The sequence below is a fragment of the Bos indicus genome, chromosome 15, assembly GCF_029378745.1.
Source record: "Bos indicus isolate NIAB-ARS_2022 breed Sahiwal x Tharparkar chromosome 15, NIAB-ARS_B.indTharparkar_mat_pri_1.0, whole genome shotgun sequence".
Lineage (NCBI taxonomy): Eukaryota > Metazoa > Chordata > Mammalia > Artiodactyla > Bovidae > Bos > Bos indicus.
The window spans coordinates 62,226,189-62,247,875 of NC_091774.1; the positions used below are offsets into that span (position 1 = coordinate 62,226,189).

Below are 21,687 nucleotides of genomic sequence, written 5' to 3' on the forward strand. Positions count from 1 at the left end.
CTGGACTGGAAGAAACACAAGCTGGAATCAAGATTGCCAGGAGAAATATCAATAACCTCAGATATGCAGATGACACCACTCTTATGGCAGAAAGTGAAGAGGAACTCAAAAGCCTCTTGATGAAAGTGAAAGTGGAGAGTGAAAAAGTTGGCTTAAAGCTCAACATTCAGAAAACAAAGATCATGGCATCCAGTCCCATCACTTCATGGGAAATAGATGCGGAAACAGTGGAAACAGTGTCAGACTTTATTTTTTGGGGCTCCAAAATCACTGCAGATGGTGACTGCAGCCATGAAATTAAAAGAAGCTTACTGGAAGGAAAGTTATGACCAACCTAGATAGCATATTGAAAAGCAGAGACATTACTTTGCCAACAAAGGTCCATCTAGTCAAGGCTATGGTTTTTCCTGTGGTCATGTATGGATGTGAGAGTTGGACTGTGAAGAAGGCTGAGTGCCAAAGAATTGATGCTTTTGAACTGTGGTGTTGGAGAAGACTCTTGAGAGTCCCTTGGACTACAAGGAGATCCAACCAGTCCATTCTGAAGATCAGCTCTGGGATTTCTTTGGAAGGAATGATGCTAAAGCTGAAACTCCAGTACTTTGGCCACCTCATGCAAAGAGTTAACTCATTGGAAAAGACTCTGATGCTGGGAGGGATTGGGGGCAAGAGGAGAAGGGGACGACAGAGGATGAGATGGCTGGATGGCATCACTGACTCAATGGACGTGAGTCTGAGTGAACTCCGGGAGTTGGTGATGGACAGGGAGGCCTGGCGTGCTGCGATTCATGGGGTTGCAAAGAGTCGGACAAGACTGAGTGACTGATCTGATCTGATACTATGTTGAAAAAAAAAAATGTAAGCACAGTATCTGTGAAGTCTACCATAATTACCTTTTTCTCTCTTTCTAAGAAAGTACACTTCCTTATGAGGCATCCCTGTCACCCTTAGGTGGGAGGGAATCTTGATATTCCAATTAGAAGTGTCCCCTGTTTCTGCCAAGTTGGAAAAGCCTTTTTTTTTTTTTTTTTGCCTGATTTTTAGCACTGTCCTTTTTGATACATATTTAATCAAATTAAATGTTCAGACTTATCAAAACTATTATTTCTTTTCAAAGATATGCCCTTCTTTTCCCCTTCCTCAGTGTGATCTCTGGGTGTGGAAGAAAGTTCAAAAAACTATGTACCATTGGGAAAGGGGGTTCATGGTCTATAGAGGAGAATTTAGTCACTCAGTCATGTCCGACTTTTTGTGGTCCTCATTGGCTGTAGCCTGCCAGGGACCTCTGTCCATGGAATTTTCCAGGCAAGGATATTGGAGTGGGCTGCCATTTCCTACTTCAGGGGATCTTCCCAACCCAGGGATCGAACCCAGATCTCCTACATTGCAAGCAGATGCCTTACCATCTGAGCTACTGGAGAAGCCCTTCATGGTCTCTATGTGATACTTGTCCCTGATTTTTAAAGATATGTGTCTCTTCTCATTGGCTACTGGGGCAACCTGCTGACACTTGTCCACCTCCAGTTGAGAAGTAAGTTATCCTTTCTGCTTCTCTTGGTTTTAGCCTCTGCCCTTTCTGGACCTCTGAAGAAAAGCCTACAATTAGCATAACTCACATTGTTTTCCTTGGCCTGTGCTGGGCTTGTCTGTCTCTGTGCTATCCCTCCACCCTTGGCTCCATCATGGCTCTCACGATGCTGTACCCTGAATCTTAGACACATGATTCGTCTAGCCCCTGGCTCAGGCTACCCGAACCACAGCCCCTGGTATTTTTAAGAACTCCTCCTTTATCTCCAAAACAAAACAAAAACGACAACAAAAACCCCTCAGCTTTCTAGACTGCTGCTTCTGTGTGCCGTGTGCTCAGTCGTGTCCGACTCTTTGCGACCCATGGATAGTAGCCCACCGGGCTCCTCTATGCATGTGATTTCCCCAGCAAGAATACTGGATGAGTTGACATTCCTCTTCCAGGGGATCTTCCTGACCCAGGGATCGAACCTGTGTCCCTTGAATCTCCTGCACTGGCAGGCGTATTCTTTACCACTGAGCCATCAGGGAAGCCCAGATGTTGCTTCACCACAATCTAAATATAAGGGCATATTTGGGCCCCTAAGCAATGACTTCTTGGTTTCAGCCTACATCTGTCCTTCCCTTAAAGCTCTGAGACTCATTGTTTCAGTCACTGAGGAAGCTTAGGGAATTGTGATTTAAAGGCAAAGAAAAAACTAGATTGAGACCAGAAAATGTGACAAGACAACTAAAAAGGTAAGAATACATTTTTAAAAAATCTTTTAGAGCATATCACTGACCTAGCAATAAAGCAAGGCATACTATAGACCCAGAGAGATAGAGTACTAAAACTGAATTTTACTGTGAGGGAGTTTTTCAAACCCAGCAAACTTCCACTTCCATGGCCTTGAGAGAAAGGGTACAGGAAACAAATTTCAGGGCCCAGCCCTGAGAAGTGTAACAGGAGCACTCCTCTCATAAAACAAGAATCACAAAAGGATAAATTTCATTGAAAAGGCAAACCAGAGAGAATGACTCTTCGGTGGTTGGTTGCAAGTAAAACACACCGTCTCAAACATTTTCTCTGGGTGGAAGAAAAAAATCTTCCTTGAGAATTCACAACATGGGCTGACCCACACTTGAACTTTCAGCACATTAGATAAAGATGAAGAGAAAATTAATAATTTGAAAGAAAAATAAATTTTCTTCATAAAAGAAAATATAAAAATAAAATTTTAAATAAACTAAGATAAGTAAAAACTGTTTGATACCAATGACTAAAAGAAGGGCATATATTAGCAAAAGGAAAGTAATCTCAGTTGGAAGGACTGAGATATAACATTGGAGAAAAATGAAACAGAGGAAAGGTATGAAATAATCTAAATATATGTCATTACAATAAATAGAAAATACTAAAACCCTTAGTTTAGAGATAAAGATTGTCAAAATTGTATTTTAAACTTAACTGTATGCTGATTACTGGAAAGTCATCCTAAAATATAAGAATGTACAAATATGAAAAATAAAAGGATAAAAAGAAATATAAGGTAAATAGCAACAACAACAACAACAGATATTTCTACTAGTGTCGGATAATTGAGACATTTACTATAGCTAAAGAGGATCTACATGTCAGAAGTTTTAATTCACCAGGGTGATAAAATATTTCTGAACATTTGTGTGTCTAGAACCAAATTTCAAAATATATAAAACAAAACTTGACAGACTACAGGAAGAAATAAATTCCATATCCATCCCATAATTGATGACTTAAATACTTCTTTCTAATTAATTGATGGAATGACAGAATCAATTGATCACTTGCATCTAGCAACTATAAATCAAAAACTGCATGGATGTTTTCACACACCTTGATCACATACTGGACCTTAAAATAAGTCTCAACAACAATGTCTTTATGCTAAACAGTACCTCATTAAGTTGACCACTGGGAAGGACTGGCCACATGTAGGTAAGCTTATTCCAGAGAGGATTTTCAACTCTGGAATGTTTCCATTGGCCTGGCTTACTGGTCCCTTCATGCTTTATGGCCCATCTAAAACAAAAGACAAAGAATTTAGCAAGATTAAATATCACCATAAAATAATCATTGAGTACTTCTTATTAGGTGGCAAAAACTCAGTGTGAATTTTAAAAAGTCTGGTAATTTACTGTGTACAAGAGACATATGCTCAGTCACTCAGTCACGTCCAACTCTTTGCAGCCCCGTGGACTGAAGCCAGCTCACCAGACTCCTCTGTCCATGGACTTTTCCAGGCAAGAATACTGGGACAAGTTACCATTTCCTCCTCCAGGGGACCCTTCCAACCCAGGGATTGAACCCACATCTCCCATGTCTCCTGCACTGGCAGGCAGATTCTTTACCACTAGCACTGCTTGGGAAGCCCCAGCAAGACACGTAAATCAAAGTAATTTTTAATGAAAGATACATTTTTAAAAATCAGGAAAAACTGGCAATGTTATAATCAACAGTGACATCTGAGGCAAAAGGCAAAGTAGAATAATAGTCAATTTCCGACAACAATGACGTAAATAACAGAAAAAATTCAAACAAAACTTTTTAGACATTCAAAGAGAAACCGATATAGATGTAATCAGTGTGGGAGATGTCATTACATCACCAACAGATTATGAACTACTAGGTAAACTGTTTTAAATAACAAATAAGGATAAAACATCTGACTGCTAAAACTAGTGAACCTAACCATGACCGCTTGCTTATAGACATTCTAGTCTGTTAACAGGAAATGTGTCTTTCTCAATAATTCTTGCAACATTTGTAATATTTCCACACACTAACAAAGCAAACTTCAATAATGTTTTGAAATGAAAACTGAACAAGCTATACTTTGTGGCAAATGACAGAATAAAATTAGATATAAATGAAAGTTTAAATTTTACAATTTCAACCACAAGATAATTTTAAAAACACATTCTCTGTCCCAAAATACTATTAATATTATCCCAGACAGGCAGAGGAAAAATATAACACAATCAATACCTATTTAGAAGCAATGACATAATAATCACAAAGACTTAAAGAATACATTTAGAATTATATTCAAAGATAAATTTATAATGTTAAATGCTTATGTATTAAGGGCTAAATAGAGAATAGAAATTAAAAAAGCATTCACTCAATAATTCATTTTAAATGTATCCAATAGAAAAGAGATGAAAGAAAATAGCAAAGATTCAAATATAAACAAATATTAGAAAATCAAATAGTAAGCCTGGCATGTTGCAGTCCATGGGGTCACAAAGAGTCAGATGCGACTGAGCAACTGAAGTGAGTAGAATTTTAAAGAAATTTTTTAAAAAATTAAAATTAAAATAGAAAATCTCATGCAAGTAAATTTAGATTAAAAAATACATAGCAGATTGAAAAATCAAGCTAAATATTCAGCACTGAGACAATTAGGAGTATATTATGTGTGTATATGTTAATAAACGTAAAACTTATGAAATAATTTTTGAAAACCCTCAAAGATCTGAAATAGAAAATATGCTCTTACTCATGTAACTTCACAGGGCATGGAATATATCATTTTCATACTATATGAAACATTCTAAACCATAAAGATGTAGAAAACTAGCTATCTCATTCCATGAATGGGAGATTGGCTTCATAATAAAGTCAGTCACTGGTAATGTAAGAAATAAATCAACAATCTTACTTAAAATCAAAGATGTGAGATTCCTAATTCAATATTAGCTAGTAAAATTTAACACTATGGCAAGAGAATAATCACTATAGTTAAGTAATTGCCTAGAAATGGAATGATGGACATTTACTAATATGATGTCACTGATTAATGAAGGACAATAAGGAGCAGCCCATTAACATCATTTTCTAGCACACGTGAAGGTCATCTGCGCCTAAACATTTTCTGAGCTCACCCAGCCTCCTCAGAAGCATCTGCAGTGTCCAAACCTGTGTTCAAGGAACTGGCTTTCCTGTTGAAGCTTGCTGGGAGTTTTGGGGGCCTGGATACTGAGGGGTGGTGGTGGCACGAAAGACTTCCTCTTCCCCACCTAAGAACCTGATCTCCAATTACAGTAGAGCTGTGTGGTCCAATCTAAGACCAACACTTCTGTTTGTGTCTACATCCTTATCTTCTCTCATCTAGGACTTTGTCCTGAACTATTAATTTTCCTTCCTTTCTGGTCATTCCATCTGCATAATGTCTGACAGCTTGATATCTTTAAAAAAGAAAAACACTTAAAAAAAACCACTTTTTTTTAAAAAAGAAAACACTTCCAGTTGTTGCCTTATTTCTTTGTGCTCTTATACAGCATATTCCCTAAAATGCTCATCTCTTTTTTGTTGTTGTTGTTAATTTATTATTCTTATTTTTATTTCCTGTCTGTGCCACACAGCACGTGGGATCTTAGATCCCTGACCAGGGATTGAACCCACACCCACTGCATTGGAAGTGTGGAGTTTTAATCATGGGGCCACCAGGGAAGTCCCTCATCTCTTCTTCTCCCTTTTTCTCTTAAGCCAATTCCAATTAGATTCTTATTTCTTGAACTTCAGTGAAAATGCCCCATCAGTATTTTAACATCACCAAAGCCCAAGATCATTTCTTGAGACATAAGTGAACTAACAGCAGTGTTCAACATGATCCTTCCCTCTTTTTCAGAACACTTTCTCTGACTTGACCTGACTTCATTTGACTCCGATGAAACCATATTCTCTTTCTTTTCTCCCATTAGTAGCCAAAAGTGTGAGTCTTCTCTTGAGTGCCAAGGGCTTCCCTGGTGGCTCAGATGGTAAAGAATCCACCTGCAATGCAGGAGACCTTGGTTTGATCCCTGGATTGGGAGGGTCCCCTGGAGAAGGGAATGGCTACCCACTACGCACTCCAGTATTCTTGTCTGGAGAATTCCATGGACAGAGGAGTCTGGTGGGCCATAGTCCATGGGGTCACAGAGAGTCAAACACAACTGAGTGACCAATACTTTCAATTTTCACACTTTCTTGAGTGTCAGAGGATGGGAAATACAGCCTATAAAAATCCAAGGTCTGTTGCATCAATTGAGTTTTTAGATGCCATTGGTCTGATGCATGTAAGGCAATTGCTATTCCTTGTAGCTCAAGTGGTAAAGAATCTGATTGCAATGCAGGAAACTGGGGTTCAATTCCTGGGTCAGGAAGATCCTCTGGAGAAGAGAACAGTAATCCACTCCAGTAATCTTGCCTGGAGAATTCCATGGACAGAGAAGCCTGGTGGGCTACAGTCCTTGGGGTCGCAAAGAGTCGGACATGACTGAGCGACTAACACATAAAGGACAGGTTGTTGATGAAAAGATTCATCCTTTGGATTTCAGTGCCTCTATAACTTCAGCCTATCAGGGTGCCTTTAAAAAGAGCTGGTCAAGTTCAGTTTGCATTGTTAATAAACATTAACATGGAGCAAAGGCCATTCTACTGCAGAGTTCCAGCACAGTATGAGCTTTTATGTAAAAGCAATAGAACTCTAATATTATGTCTTATAAATGAAGAGCTGACAGATCCTTAACTGTAATGGCACTAGCTGGCCGCACTATAATGACTGTACATGAGCATAACATAAATCAGAACTTCACAGCATTGTTAAGGACTCTGGAATCTTAATTCCTGAAAGTCAGCACTAGGTGGAGACAGTGATTCGTGCAATGTCTGCAGGCAGCCTTTTGCTTGCCTTTCTGAGAACTTACTTTATTTAATATTTTCCATTCTTCTCTTCAGTATAAAAGAGGGTATTCCTAAACAATTGTCTTTTATTATTGAAACATTATATAAAACAAAGCATCTCACATTTTGAAAGGACTTACTTGACCGCACACACACACACACAGGTACACATACTACAAGGTAACCAAATAAGGTTCAAAAGCAAGTTTGTTTATTTCAAATACTATATTAGTATACTGCCTTTTCATTAAAAGTAAAATTCTATTTATGATATTTCACAACTATCGACCTCCATGAACAGAAGTTTGACCAAAGTTATAGTATTTTCCTGGATTCATATAAACGAAAAGATTTAAGAAAAACCCAGGATCATTCCTCAGAATTTTAGTTGACAGGTACTTCTCTCAAAAACTAAGTCCAGAATCGATCGTATTTTGATTGGGTTTAATAATAGCCCAATACATTGCCATAGATTTGAACTGTTTGAAGCTTTCTAAGATTCTAGTCCTCTGGACAGAGAAGAAATCATTCAAAATCAGAAACCACACACACAAGCTCTTCTTAAACATTGTATAAGGGTTCAGAGATTAGATGCATAACTGAAATCTGAATCCATCAGTTATTAGTCTTTAGGTTTTTACCAGAACTACTGTATCAATATTATAGATATTTATCTTGAAATTTACATTGAATATTAAAGCTAAATAGTTTAAGCAAATTTTTTTAAGATTTAAATTTTAAATAACTTTACACCAATACAAACAAGGCACTGAAGACTGGTAGTACATTAATTTACAAGCCAAAATGTCCAAAGACCAAGTAATTTCTGCATATTAGACATTATTCTACTCATTTTGTTTCTGGAATATTTTGTAGAAACTAATGAATACACATGGAATTTGTTCTTCTGTTATATATATCCCCATTTGCTCCATCTCTACATTATTTTGATAACTAGCAAAGTATTTAAAACAGAGACTGAATTTTAATGGCAAATAAAGGCTAAGTCGGGGAACTCAATGATCTGCTTCCATCTTGTGTAACTGGGAATTTTTAAGAGTAAGAAACTGTTCCAACAATTACCCTGAAAAGAATATATATTTCATAATAATTTCCATAATTATATATTATATTCATCTCAATTGAAAATTATTAATTAGGCTTTTTAGCACATTTCAAAGTTGTTCTTAAAAACATCAATTGTTAAATCACAGTGGAAACCTAAAGTACATTAATGGTAATTGCCAGGAATATGTATATATTTAGTTTAGAAAAATAAAGGGATATACAGATGGATATAAAGTCACACCCAACATCTCCTTGCAAGTTTTTTTTCCCCAACATAAAGTCTTTGACCTGCTCTATTCTGTTTTGCTTTTCTAGTTGGCTGAGCTTCCTGGTTATTTAGATTTTGGATACATAGAAGGAATCTATATTCAGTACTAAAAACCTATCATTATCTCCCATAGTCAGAGAGTTTCGGAGTTGTGTAAAAGTAAAGCTCTCTTTGCAGGTACAGTAAAATCTCCATCAAGTACACGATTTGTAAACAAACAAAAAAACCCATTGTTCCTTCAGAATACTTGCCTATTGTGGAGTCTACTGTGATCTTTGAGTTCTTCGATCTTTTTATCACCTATTTGGGCCTCACAGACTCGCTTTGATACCTGAGATCTTTGGGGTATCCACTACCTGAAGTTACTGTATCAACTTTCATGCAAATAAAACAAAGTAATAACTGTTTACGGAGCACCTGCTCTCCCTCCCCTGCACTATGCTAGGCACGACAGGGAACACACCAGAAAGGGCTTCTGCCCCCAGGAAGATTACAGCATTTTAGGAAGAAGCAAAAATTACATACCTGGGAAAGTTTCTGAAAACAACACAATATGTAATGGGAAAAAATAGCACTTTCAATAAGAGTTATAACAGGTAGACCTAATGGAAAGAAAATAATATGAGCTTCCCATTACAGAAAGAAACTGTCAGGGTGGGGGAAGAATCCTTGCCAAGCATGCATGAATTTTGTATACATGGAGAATAAAGAGTTTGGGATAATGAGAGGGAGGAAGAAAGATGCCATTTCAAAAGATGGAAAAAGAATATAATCATTTGGTGTTATATAATAGCTCCAATAAATATGATTTTTAAAGACACAGAGTTCCAGTTAGAGGAGAGTGCTTCACGTTACAGCTTTTCATTTCCCAGTCTCAGTCAGGTTGAGCCAACTCTTTTGCTTAAAGCAAAGTGCTTCACCATTTAAGGCTCTTGATTGCCTTATTTGTTCATATCAAGAAGGAATAGTTATCCTCCAAATCAATTCTCCCTTCCTTTAGTAATAATGGATTTCCAGATGGACACATGGCTACCCAGATAAAGATAAAGTTTTCTTGAACTTAGGTGTAGCAGCCAAGTGGGCTGTGTGTGGACATGATGCGTAGCACTCAGACTTCACCTTTAAAACAACCAGACCAGTGCTCTCCTGGCCCCTTCTCTCCATTCCACTGACTGGGAGATAGCAAGAGCTGGCACAGTCAATTTAATGCAGAGAAAAATGAACTTCTGCATGAGCCTAAAAGTTTTGGAGTGCCTGTCAGAGCAGCTTAGCCTACATGTTTTCTAATATAGTCTTGGTCATTTCCATGGCTCCAGCCTTTTATGTTTTCCTGTGCTTCCTCTGAACTTTTTACTGCTTTCTCTGCTATTTACCTCTGAAGAACTTTTCATGGGTTACCATCACTACTGATAGCTCATCTCTTTCCTAATTCTCATTGCCATTTCACCAATTCATATGTAACAAAGCTTCTGCATCAACTGTGGATCAATACAGATTGGTTTGCCCAATGGTCACTTTTTGTGACTTCTAAAAGAAATGCTCTTAGAGACAGTGACAGATAGCTCTTCAGGAATAGTGACATTAAGAAGATAGACCCCACTTGCCTGATCTAAGGTGGTGCTGTGGGGGTGCCCAGGGGATCATGTGAGGACTCTAGTTATCACTGTATCACTATTCAGAAAGGGTCCCAAGATAGCGACAATCATGAGAAAGTGAGTGGTAGCTTTTTGTAACCATTTCCTCTTCAGGAATATTTTCCCAAACAGATTTTAAGGTCTTTAGATTGACCATTGTGAGCCATATTTTAGTTCTGCATCAAACAAAAATATCCTAGGATACAGATAAGAAAAAAAGAGCAAGCAAATGAGAGGGAAAGAACACAGCAGAGGCTCCAAAAGCAAAGGAAAAAAGCAGTTATCTGAGAAAAAGAAGTGATGAGTGGTAAAAGCACTGGGAAAATAATAAATACTCATAGGAAGTCCCCAAATGTAATCAAGCAATAAGGACCCTTTGTCTAAACTTGGTCTTGGGAAGCACCATCTGACATTTTCAACATTTGTGCAGCTGGGTGCCAGGGACCCAAGGAGCTGAGACAGTTTCTGTCCATGAGGAAGCCTAGTTTGGTGAGAAAATAGACCAGTGAAACAAATAACAGTGACATTGGTGATAGGGGCAATCATGGGGTTTATACAAGGTATTTCAGAAAACTAAACAGTCATTGAGTCTTCCTGGCCCTTAGGGCATGCTCTGTCCACCTACTGAATACAGGAATGAATGGGTGAGCTAATTTGCTGCTGCTGCTGCTAAGTCACTTCAGTCGTGTCCCCCACTCTGTGCGACCCCATAGATGGCAGCCCACCGGCTCCCCCATCCTTGGGATTCTCCAGGCAAGAACACTGGAGTGCGTTGCCATTTCCTTCTCCAATGCATGAAAGTGAAAAGTGAAAGGGAAGTAGCTCAGTTGTGTCTGACTCTTCACGACCACATGGACTGCAGCCTACCAGGCTCCTCCGTCCATAGGATTTGCCAGGCAAGAGTACTGGAGTGGGGTGCCATTGCCTTCTCCAGAGCTAATCTGGACTATATTTAAATGCACTGGTCATAGCAAACACCCTCTTCCAACAACACAAGAGAAGACTCTACACATGGACATCACCAGATGGTCAACACCAAAATCAGATTGATTATGTTTTTTGCAGCCAAAGATGGATAAACTCTATACAGTCAACAAAAACCAGACCGGGAGCTGACTGTGGCTCAGATCATGAACTCCTTATTACCAAATTCAGAATTAAATTGAAGAAAGTAGGGAAAACCACTAGACCATTCAGGTATGACCTAAATCAAGTCCCTTATGATTATACAGTGGAAGTGATTTAAGGGCCTAGATCTGATAGATAGAGTACCTGATGAACTATGGAATGAGGTTCGTGACATTGTACAGGACAGAGATCATGACCATCCCCATGGAAAAGAAATGCAAAAAAGCAAAATGGCTGTCTGGAGAGGCCTTACAAATAGCTGTGAAAAGAAGAGAAGTGAGAAGCAAAGGAGAAAAGGAAAGATATAAGCATATGAATGCAGAGTTCCAAAGAATAGCAAGAAGAGATAAGAAAGCCTACCTCAGAGACCAATGCAAAGAAATAGAGGAAAACAACAGAATGGGAAAGACTAGAGATTGCTTCAAGAAAATTAGAGATACCAAAGGAACATTTCATGTAAAGATGGGCTTGATAAAGGACAGAAATTGTATGGACCTAACAGAAGCAGAAGATAGCAAGAAGAGGTGGCAAGAATACACATAAGAACTGTACAAAAAAGATCTTCACGACCAAGATAATCACGATAGTGTGATCACTGACCTAGAGCTAGATATCCTGGAATGTGAAGTCAAGTGGGCCTTAGAAAGCATCACTATGAACAAAGCTAGTGGAGGTGATGGAATTCCAGTTGAGCTATTTCAAATCCTGAAAGACGATGCTGTGAAAGTGCTGCACTCAATATGCCAGCAAATTTGGAAAACTCAGCAGTGGCCACAGGACTGGAAAAGGTCCGTTTTCATTCCATTCCCAAAGAAAGGCAATTCCAAAGAATGCTTAAACTTCTGCACAATTGCACTCATCTCACATGCTAGTAAAGTAATGCTCAAAATTCTCCAAGCCAGGCTTCAGCAATATGTGAACCGTGAACTTCCTGATGTCCAAGCTGGTTTTAGAAAAGGCAGAGGAACCAGAGATCAAATTGTCAACATCTGCTGGATCATGGAAAAAGCAAGAGAGTTCCAGAAAAACATCTATTTCTGCTTTATTGACTATGCCAAAGCCTTTGACTGTGTGGATCACAATAAACTGTGGAAAATTATGAAAGAGATGGGAATACCAGACCACCTGACCTGCCTCTTGATAAATCTGTATGCAGGTCAGGAAGCAACAGTTAGAACTGGACATGGAACAACAGACTGGTTCCAAATAGGAAAAGGAGTACGTCAAGGCTGTATATTGTCAGCCTGCTTATTTAACTTCTATGCAGAGTACATCATGAGAAACGCTGGGCTGGAGGAAGCACAAGCTGGAGTCAAGATTGCTGGGAGAAATATCAATAACCTCAGATGTGCAGATGACACCACCCTTATGGCAGAAAGTGAAGAGGAACTCAAAAGCCTCTTGATGAAAGTGAAAGAGGAGAGTCAAAAAGTTGGCTTAAAGCTCAACATTCAGAAAACAAAGATCATGGCATCTGGTCTCATCACTTCATGGGAAATAGATGGGGAAACAATGGAAACAGTGTCAGACTTTATTTTTAGGGGCTCCAAAATCACTGCAGATGGTGACTGCAGCCATGAAATTAAAAGACGCTTACTCCTTGGAAGGAAAGTTATGACCAACCTAGATAGCATATTCAAAAGCAGAGACATTACTTTGCCAACAAAGGTCCGTCTAGTCAAGGCCATGGTTTTTCCTGTGGTCATGTATGGATGTGAGAGTTGGACTGTGAAAAAGGCTGAGCGCCGAAGAATTGATGGTTTTGAACTGTGGTATTGGAGAAGACTCTTGAGAGTCCCTTGGACTGCAAGGAGATCCAACCAGTCCATTCTGAAGGAGATCAGCTCTGGGATTTCTTTGGAAGGAATGATGCTAAAGCTGAAACTCCAGTACTTTGGCCACCTCATGCGAAGAGTTGACTCATTGGAAAAGACTCTGATGCTGGGAGGGATTGGGGGCAGGAGGAGAAGGGGACGACAGAGGATGAGATGGCTGGATGGCATCACTGACTCAATGGATGTGAGTCTGAGTGAACTCCGGGAGTTGGTGATGGACAGGGAGGCCTGGCGTGCTGCAATTCATGGGGTCGCAATGAGTCGGACATGACTGAGGGACTGAACTGTACTGAACTGAGTGAATCTGGGTTCTCAATTCCCCATCAATTGATGCCAAAATTCTTGAATTCTTAAATCTGAAGTGAGAGAATATAAATAACGCTCAAGATTCCTCTTAAATGTGGGTAGAGTAAGATATAATTTGCAGAATACAATTTGGTAGATAATAGAATAGCCCCCTATTAAAAATTATTTCTCAAAACTAGGTCCTGAAATTCCATCATTACCAATTAATTTCTTTATGCTCAAATAAACATTGCAGGATTTGCAAAACAAAGAGTCAGAACTATATGACCTGTAATAGGCTGTAAAATGAACCCTCAATAGATATCCATGTCCTGCTCCCTGGAACCTGTGAATGTTACTATACAAGGCAAAAACAGACTTTGCAGGTGTGACTAAATTAAGGATCTTGACACAGGAGATTATCCTGAATTATCTGAGTAGGTTCTATACATAATCATGCATCATTAGACAAGAGAGTCAGGGAGAAATTCAACCCTACAGAAGAAAAGAAGACAACATGACCAGGGAAGCAGAGACTGAAAAGATGAGGCTGCTAACCAAGTAAAACTAGCAGCCACCACATGATTCTTTTCTTGGATCCGAGAAGAACTTGTGGGCTACTTCATCTCACCTACCATTTCTCAGTGAAGGAAATGAGATCCGGTAAGACCTACCCACCTGGTTATAAGAAGGGTTTGTAGTAAAATCAGAGCCCTATGGCTCAGTGAATCACCCAGTCCACACGGGAAAACATACCTTTAGATGTAAACAGATTTGTCTGTCCAGAAAGTCTGTGCAATGGTTCTAATAACTCAGTTCAAGTGTTACTGTCATAAAGAAGGTGTTTGTTGAATGAACTGTTAAAATCAGAATGCAAGATGGCCCTCTCTCTGTTCTTTCAAAGAAAACAATGCGTTTTCTCAGAGAGACAAGAAGCAATAGGGATTCCCATAGTCTTTGAACCTCTTGAAAAATGGCCTTCTATATTTTTCTTCTAACTCAGAGAATTACACAAACGAAACTCATAATAAACATGCATGTGAACAATCCTATGCTTGTCACAGTGCTGATACTGTGAGCAGCATACAATTCAGTGTACAAGAAACAGCATCTATTTCTACTAGACTGTAAACTTCATGGGGATTTTGTCTGTTTTGTTACAGAGCATCCCCAGTACCTGGAACAGCATCTAGCACAGAGCCTGTACTGAATAAACAGTTGTAGAGCGTAGCACCAGCTGGAGACCTGGGCAATCAGGGGCCCTGCCCTGGCCCTCACTTCTGCCCTCCTCTCACTTCACTCAGTGGGCAAGTGGAGGTGTCCACCTGGAGTCCATGTGCTGCCCCCTAATACACTTCCAAGCAGTTCTCTGAGACCTCAGGGTTCTCTGGCCAAATAGTCCCAAACTTGCTTCTAGGCACTGGAACAGTCTCCACCCCAAATCTAGCCTGATTGCGAACCTCCTGTGTGCAGTTCCTATTATTGAAAGCTGGCCAAGGGACTGTTCTGTTTAGGGTGGATCAGACATTGGATATGAGAGTTGGGGTGCCTACCTATTCAGTTTGTGTGCCATTAAGTGTTAGATACAGCTGGGGCTGTGAAGAGAGGATGAGTAGGCCATGGGCAGGGAGTCTCTATTGTATCACGGGATAAAAGGGCTGTTTTTATCCTAGAAACCTGCAAATTTAAGAGGAGGTTGGCTTTAATAAATAGATGGATGGATGGATAATTGCATAGATCAATAAATGAATGAAAAAATGCCCTACCATGAACCAGGGAAAGAGAAATGAATGGAGGCACACAGGTTTCCCAGAGATTCTGACAAAGCCAAGCCTGTCAAATTAGACAAGGGCTCTTTTAGTGCTTTTAATGATTCATCTCAACAGTAACAATGTTGTTCAGAAAAATACTGTTTATATCTCATGATCTTCCAGTGACCAAAAAGATTGAGTCTAATGATGACATAAAATGTAACTTTTTAAGATAAAGTTCTTCAACCAAATAAAAACTTTAAATGTGTCACTTGACACATTTTGATGTCAAAATATATTCCAGCTTCAATTATAAAAAGAAAGTTCTAAAGTCACAAAAAGAACGCACTTTCTCTTGCCAAGTCCACCTGGCAGCAGTCCTGGAACCTAGAGGTGCTCACCAGACACTTGTCAGCAGAGCAGAGTAGCTTGCGAGAGCAGGCAGTCCGATGCCAGACCACTTGGATTAATCTTGGCTTCACCTAAAACTATGGACATGTCACTCTTGGGATAACAAGATACCTATTTCAGAGAGTTATTATAGAAATTAAACACATCATTATCTGCAAAGGAACAGAACAGTGTCCAACTTATAGCCAGCAGTCTGGAAAGGCTGATGTCCAGAGTTAAATGTTATGTTACTATTAAATGACATAGTGATATGTGACCCATAGTATTAGCTATTCTTAGTATATGACAGATTATATTTAATTTCTAAAACAGGCATGGTCTCTAAGTGTTGGTCAGTTTAAATTTTAAAGGCTATTCTCTAGGCTAACTTCAAAGCAACTCTAGTAATAACAGATTCAACCATCTCAAAAGATTTTTCGTGTGTTGCCACAGTCGACTTTGGCTAATGTAATATTAATTCAGTGGGAGTTTTATAGGTCAGCAGGTAGAAAGGCTATGTTCTAACTTTGTCTTCCCTGGGTGATAAAGATGTAGTCGACGTTTCAATCATTCAAATCTATGCTAAAGGTATAGAATAATAAGAAAGAACCTAATGTCCATCTGTGCTAGAAAGCTTCAGGTAAACTGTATACTGAAAAAACCAAAGAAGTACCAAGGAGACCTAACCAGAACCAAAGTTAAATGGATTGTATAAACTATAAAAATATTAATAATAATGCCTTCTACCCATCTCCTGGAGTGAAAAATGACCCCACGTTTACCTGTTTTTGTTTAAGAAAATTTTAAGGTTTTATTGTTTTCCTTAAAACAGGTAAATATAAATTCTTAATCTCAAATATACACATAAATTACATGTGTGAAAACTCATGAATGTGAATGGTGACTAAAATGGCCCAAAGAATTTCTATTTGAGGAATTCTCACAAATAGTTTCTATTTCTCCCATTATTAGTATTTTTTCTGTTGTTCTATTGTTTTTCTTAAAGCATCTTTTGTTAAGAAAACACTCCACAACTTTTTCCATGGTAAGCTGAAGTTACACGCCACTGGGGGAAAGAAATCTTCACATTTTAACATTACAACTTAAACAGGATCTGCGAAGATATTACCTGAAGTGTCAGCAGCACAATGAAATGAAGTTAATACACAATATTCAGCAAACTTCATAACATTACCTCTTTTTTTTCTGCACAAATCAGGCTGATTTGAAAGAGAAGCATTTGTTTGAAAATTAATGGCAACATTCTTTTGTTTCATTTTATGCAGCTTTAAAGACCTGAGGAGCCTTAGGAATTAATTGCAGGCTTCTAATAAACACAATGATGTAATGACGTATTTAACATTACTGTTTTTTGTTTGATTCCAAATAAATTGCAGATTTTTTCTGGTGTGATACTAAAACAATTACCATTTTGCAAAAAGGATAATTAATCTGCAATTTTTTCACATTAGATCATATATCTCTAAAGAGTGCCCACGGATTTGATAGTCTTCAGCTGCTGTGCATTTATTTTTCATTTTTTTCTACTGATGTACCGCCCCATCAGTGCTGACATTTAAATGAGTGAGTATTCAACACAAATGTGATCATTTGTACAGCATCCACTGCGGCCCCATACTGAGATGATTGCTTCTGGGAGCCATCCACGGGTTCTCAAATAGGGGGAAAAAGCCAGGCAAAATTTTATCAATTTACATTTTTCTGTGATTAATTTTTATGCAAATAAGGGCCCGACCGTGCTCCCATCTCACCTGAATCATCCGGATCATCAAAGACAAATTGAGCATCACTTATTTAAAAAATAGGCTTTAAACTACTCTACAGCTGTGTTGGAAAATGCTAAGAGCAGGGCATGAACTTCTCTAATATAACAGGAATAGATAAGAAAATGTCTTTTATGTGCATTTGGTACACAATGCCACAAGCATGGAACTTAACACAAGAAAAAATTGCCTTTGCCTTGAATATTCTCTGGTCTTTGTAAATAGTCAGCAATGGGAATGACAGCATACAAAGCAATATTTTCCCAACTTCTGAATGCATAATCAGAAATGTTTCCCATTAAACAAAAAATGCTGCCCATTACATGTCTTTGCCAACTTTCTATTGCTTCTGGATTAAAGTGTCCAATAAAGAGAGTAAATATGTAGGGGAAACAAAATTTCACAGAACTAAATGACAAGTCTTAGTTTGTGATGGGGGTTTATGGTGTCGGTATTATGTTGCATAAAACTGACATAGCACTTCTGGGTCTATACAGTCTATTTCTCAAAACGTCTACTAAAATAATATAATTATTTAGTTTGCATTCGTGTCTGACTCTGTGCGACCCCGTAGATGGCAGCCCACCAGGCTCCCCCGTCCCTGGGATTCTCCAGGCAAGAACACTAGAGTGGGTTGCCATTTCCTTCTCCAAAAAATTATAAAAATCATACTGGATTTTTTTCAAATAATAATATCCTCCAGATTTATGAACTACAAGTAAAGATGTTTGCCATGATATCTGGGATCAAGTTAACAGTGTGATTCATATAAATAGTCACGGCTTACAAACGCCACCTCAGCAGTAACTAAGTTCAATTTACTATTTTTTAAGCAAAAGCTATATTTTCTCACATGGTATCTTTTGAAAGTGTGCTTAGAGTTTTATATACATGACTCAGTTATCAAAATCTTCCCAGATGCCTCCTTTTCTCTCACTCACAAAAATAATCACCAGAGCAGAAATAAATTGTTGACAATTCTCAGAGAATGGAAACAGACCACAGGGGGTAAAAATCTGGTTATCTGAATGGGCAATATAATCGAAGGTTCAGCTAAGCTAAGGGAATTTCAACATAAACAATGCTCTTATTTCCAAGAACGGATTCTCCTTTATATACAATAGTGGAGGAATGCCAATCCTTTCCTTACTGCTGTGAGAAAAGTGCCGGACAGGAACAAGATTAGAATCTTAAAAGCTGTCCTGGAGAGCTAAATTACTGTGCAGCATACAGGTGAGGAGGTAAAAAGAGCAAAAATAAATGGAGTTTATTCCATGGTTTTTAGAGTTTATTTCACGAAGACAGAAATAAAGATACCTAAATCCATAGTTACAGTCACCCTATGTGAGATGGCTCTGTGTGTGTGAGTGTGTGTCTGTGTGTGTGTCTGTGTGTGTGTAGCCATCTGTGTATGGAACTGTGTCATGGGCCTCTTCTCTCCCTCACCAACAAAAATTTGCCACTCAACACCAACTTCCACACACAAAAAAAGATTCCTGTTTACCTTCACACTGTCTTCCTTCAAAAATAACCTGGGAAAGACAGGAGTTTCTCACACACACAAAAATAATTTTAGCCTGGTGAGCAATTGCTATGAAATAGAATAACTAGATTTGTACAACTTTTGATGCACACACACACACACACACATCTGTCTGGTCTGGCCTTTGGCTTAAACTAGCCAGCACAGAACATCTTCCACTGTGGTTCCATCAGGAGCGGAAGCAATTTACATTGTTTGTAACCTGGACATATATTCTCAAACAAAGGTGGGCGTAGAGAAACTTGCAATGCCCAAGGATTTACAAACCCTACCTCTGACTCTTAACTGTGGTGCTGGAGAAGACTCTTGAGAGTCCCTTGGACTGCAAGGAGATCAAACCAGTCAATCCTAAAGGAAATCAATCCTAAATATTCATTGGAAGGACTGATACTGAAGCTGAAGCTCCAATACTTTGGCCAGCTGATGCAAAGAGCTGACTCATTAGAAAATACCCTGATGCTGGGAAAGACTGAAGGCAGGAAGAGAAGGGGACAACAGAGGACAAGATGGTTCCATGGCATCACAACTTGATGGACATGAGTTTGAGCAAGCTCTAGGAGATGGTGAAGGACAGGGAAGCCTGGTGTGCTGCAGTCCAAGAGGTTGCAAAGAGTCAGATGTGACTGAGGGACTGGATAGCAAAAAAAAAAAATCCCCCTGACTTTAAGCAGCAGCTGTTTGGTTTAAAGCAGGTCAGCTGGCAACCACACAGCTGTTTTTTTCTTTTTTTTAAAGTACAGAATAGTTGCCAGTGTAATGTGAAAACCAGCCCTTCTCTCACAGAAGTAAATGGCACCTCCCAAATGATGGGGGAGCTGCTTCCACATGTGTCAACTGAGCACATTTGGGGAGAGTGGGACAAGGAACTGGAGGAGAAAATCTTTAGGGATGACAACTCACAAACTTAGGGAAGAAATAAAGTTAGTCCTAAAAGGAGTGAAATGGGAAACCAGGGCTCCTGGAAAAGGTTGCAGGGTCTCACACAGCACACACATTTAACCTTGGCCATGGTCTTTATTTCTAACACAAAATAAGAAACTCCAAATATCAATAAGAATACAAACCGCTCTGCTCTTAATCAGCATGCATTGTATTAAAAAATACTACCAAAAAGAAAGGCATTCTTTATGAAGTGACTACTGAAAATAACTCCTACTGTATTTTAAAAAGCATAATGTATACATATATATTTCTCTAGACAATACATGTGATTGTGTAGATAAAATCATAAATGAAAATGGGTCATATTTCTTGTGTGTCCACAATGCCAGGAACTGTTCTGGGCACTTGGGATATAGCCATAAACAGGACAGACAAGCTTACTGCTATTATGGAGCTTATAATCAACATAAATAAAGAAGGTCTGAAAATAGTTCATGTTACTCCAGATGTTCAAGCAGGTTTTAGAAAAGGCAGAGGAACCAGAGATCAAATTGCCAACATCCACTGGATCATCGAAAAAGCAAAAGAGTTCCAGAAAAACATCTATTTCTGCTTTATTGACTATGCCAAAGCCTTTGACTGTGTGGATCACAATAAACTGTGGAAAATTCTGAAAGAGATGGGAATACCAGACCACCTGACCTGCCTCTTGAGAAACCTATATGCAGGTCAGGAAGCAGCAGATCGAACTGGACATGGAACAACAGACTGGTTCCAAATAGGAAAAGGAGTATGTCAAGGCTATATATTATCACCCTGCTTATTTAACTCCTATGCAGAGTACATCATGAGAAATGCTGGGCTGGAGGAAGCACAAGCTGGAATCAAGATTGCCAGGAGAAATATCAATCACCTCAGATATGCAGATGACACCACCCTTATGGCAGAAAGTGAAGAAGAACTAAAGAGCCTTTTGATGAAACTGAAAGAAGAGAGTGAAAAAGTTGGCTTAAAACTGAACATTCAGGAAACTAAGATCATGGCATCTGGTCCCATCACTTCATGGCAAGTAGATAAGGAAACAATGGAAACAGTGACAGACTTTATTTTTGGGGGGTCCAAAATCACTGCAATAACTGTAGCCATGAAAGTAAAAGATGCTTGCTCCTTGGAAGGAAAGTTATGACTAACCTAGAAAGCATATTAAAAAGTAGAGACATTACTTTGCCAACAAAGGTTCGTCTAGTCAAGGCTATGGTTTTTCCAGTGGTCATGTATGGATGTGAGAATTGGACTATAAAGTAAGCTGAGCGCCGAAGAAAGGAGATTCAACCAGTCCATTCTAAAGGAGATCGGTCCTGGGTGTTCATTGGAAGGACTGATGTTGAAGCTGAAGCTCCAATACTTTGGCCACCTGATGCGAAGAGCTGACTCATTTGAAAAGACCCTGATGCTGGGAGGGATTGGGGGCAGGAGGAGAAGGGGACAACAGAGGATGAGATTGTTGGATGGCATCATCGACTCAATGGACATGGGTTTGGGTGGACTCCAGGAGTTGGTGATGGACAGGGAGGCCTGGCGTGCTGCGGTTCATGGGGTCGCAAGGAGTTGGACACGACTGAGTGAATGAACTGAACTGAACTGATGCAGAGAATTAAAATATGTCAACATGATACAGAGTGACTCTGTAACTAATTTATGCGGGGTTAGTGGGAAGGCTTCTCTTAGGAGGCTACATTTTAGCTGAGATTCGAATGATAAGAAAGAAAGAGCCATGTGAACCTCATGTGAAGAGTAATTGGGGCCAGAAGAACAACCGGCAAATGGCACTGGCTAGATGGAAAAAAGCTTAGTATATTCCAGGAACAAAAGGAGAGCTAGGAGGCTGGAGCAGACAGCAGTCATGGAC

General features: G+C 39.1%; 1 protein-coding gene across 5 annotated transcripts in view; it reads right to left on the bottom strand.

Annotated features, from left to right (window-relative positions):
* DCDC1 (doublecortin domain containing 1) overlaps window positions 1–21,687 on the bottom strand; it is a 477,553-nt gene that overhangs the window by 76,747 nt on the left and 379,119 nt on the right. For all 5 annotated transcript variants that reach the window (XM_070767614.1, XM_070767612.1, XM_070767611.1 and 2 more), the window contains one exon: window positions 3,442–3,565. In XM_070767614.1, coding sequence (XP_070623715.1) covers window positions 3,442–3,565 — 124 coding nt within the window. The remainder of the gene's footprint in view (window positions 1–3,441; window positions 3,566–21,687) is intronic.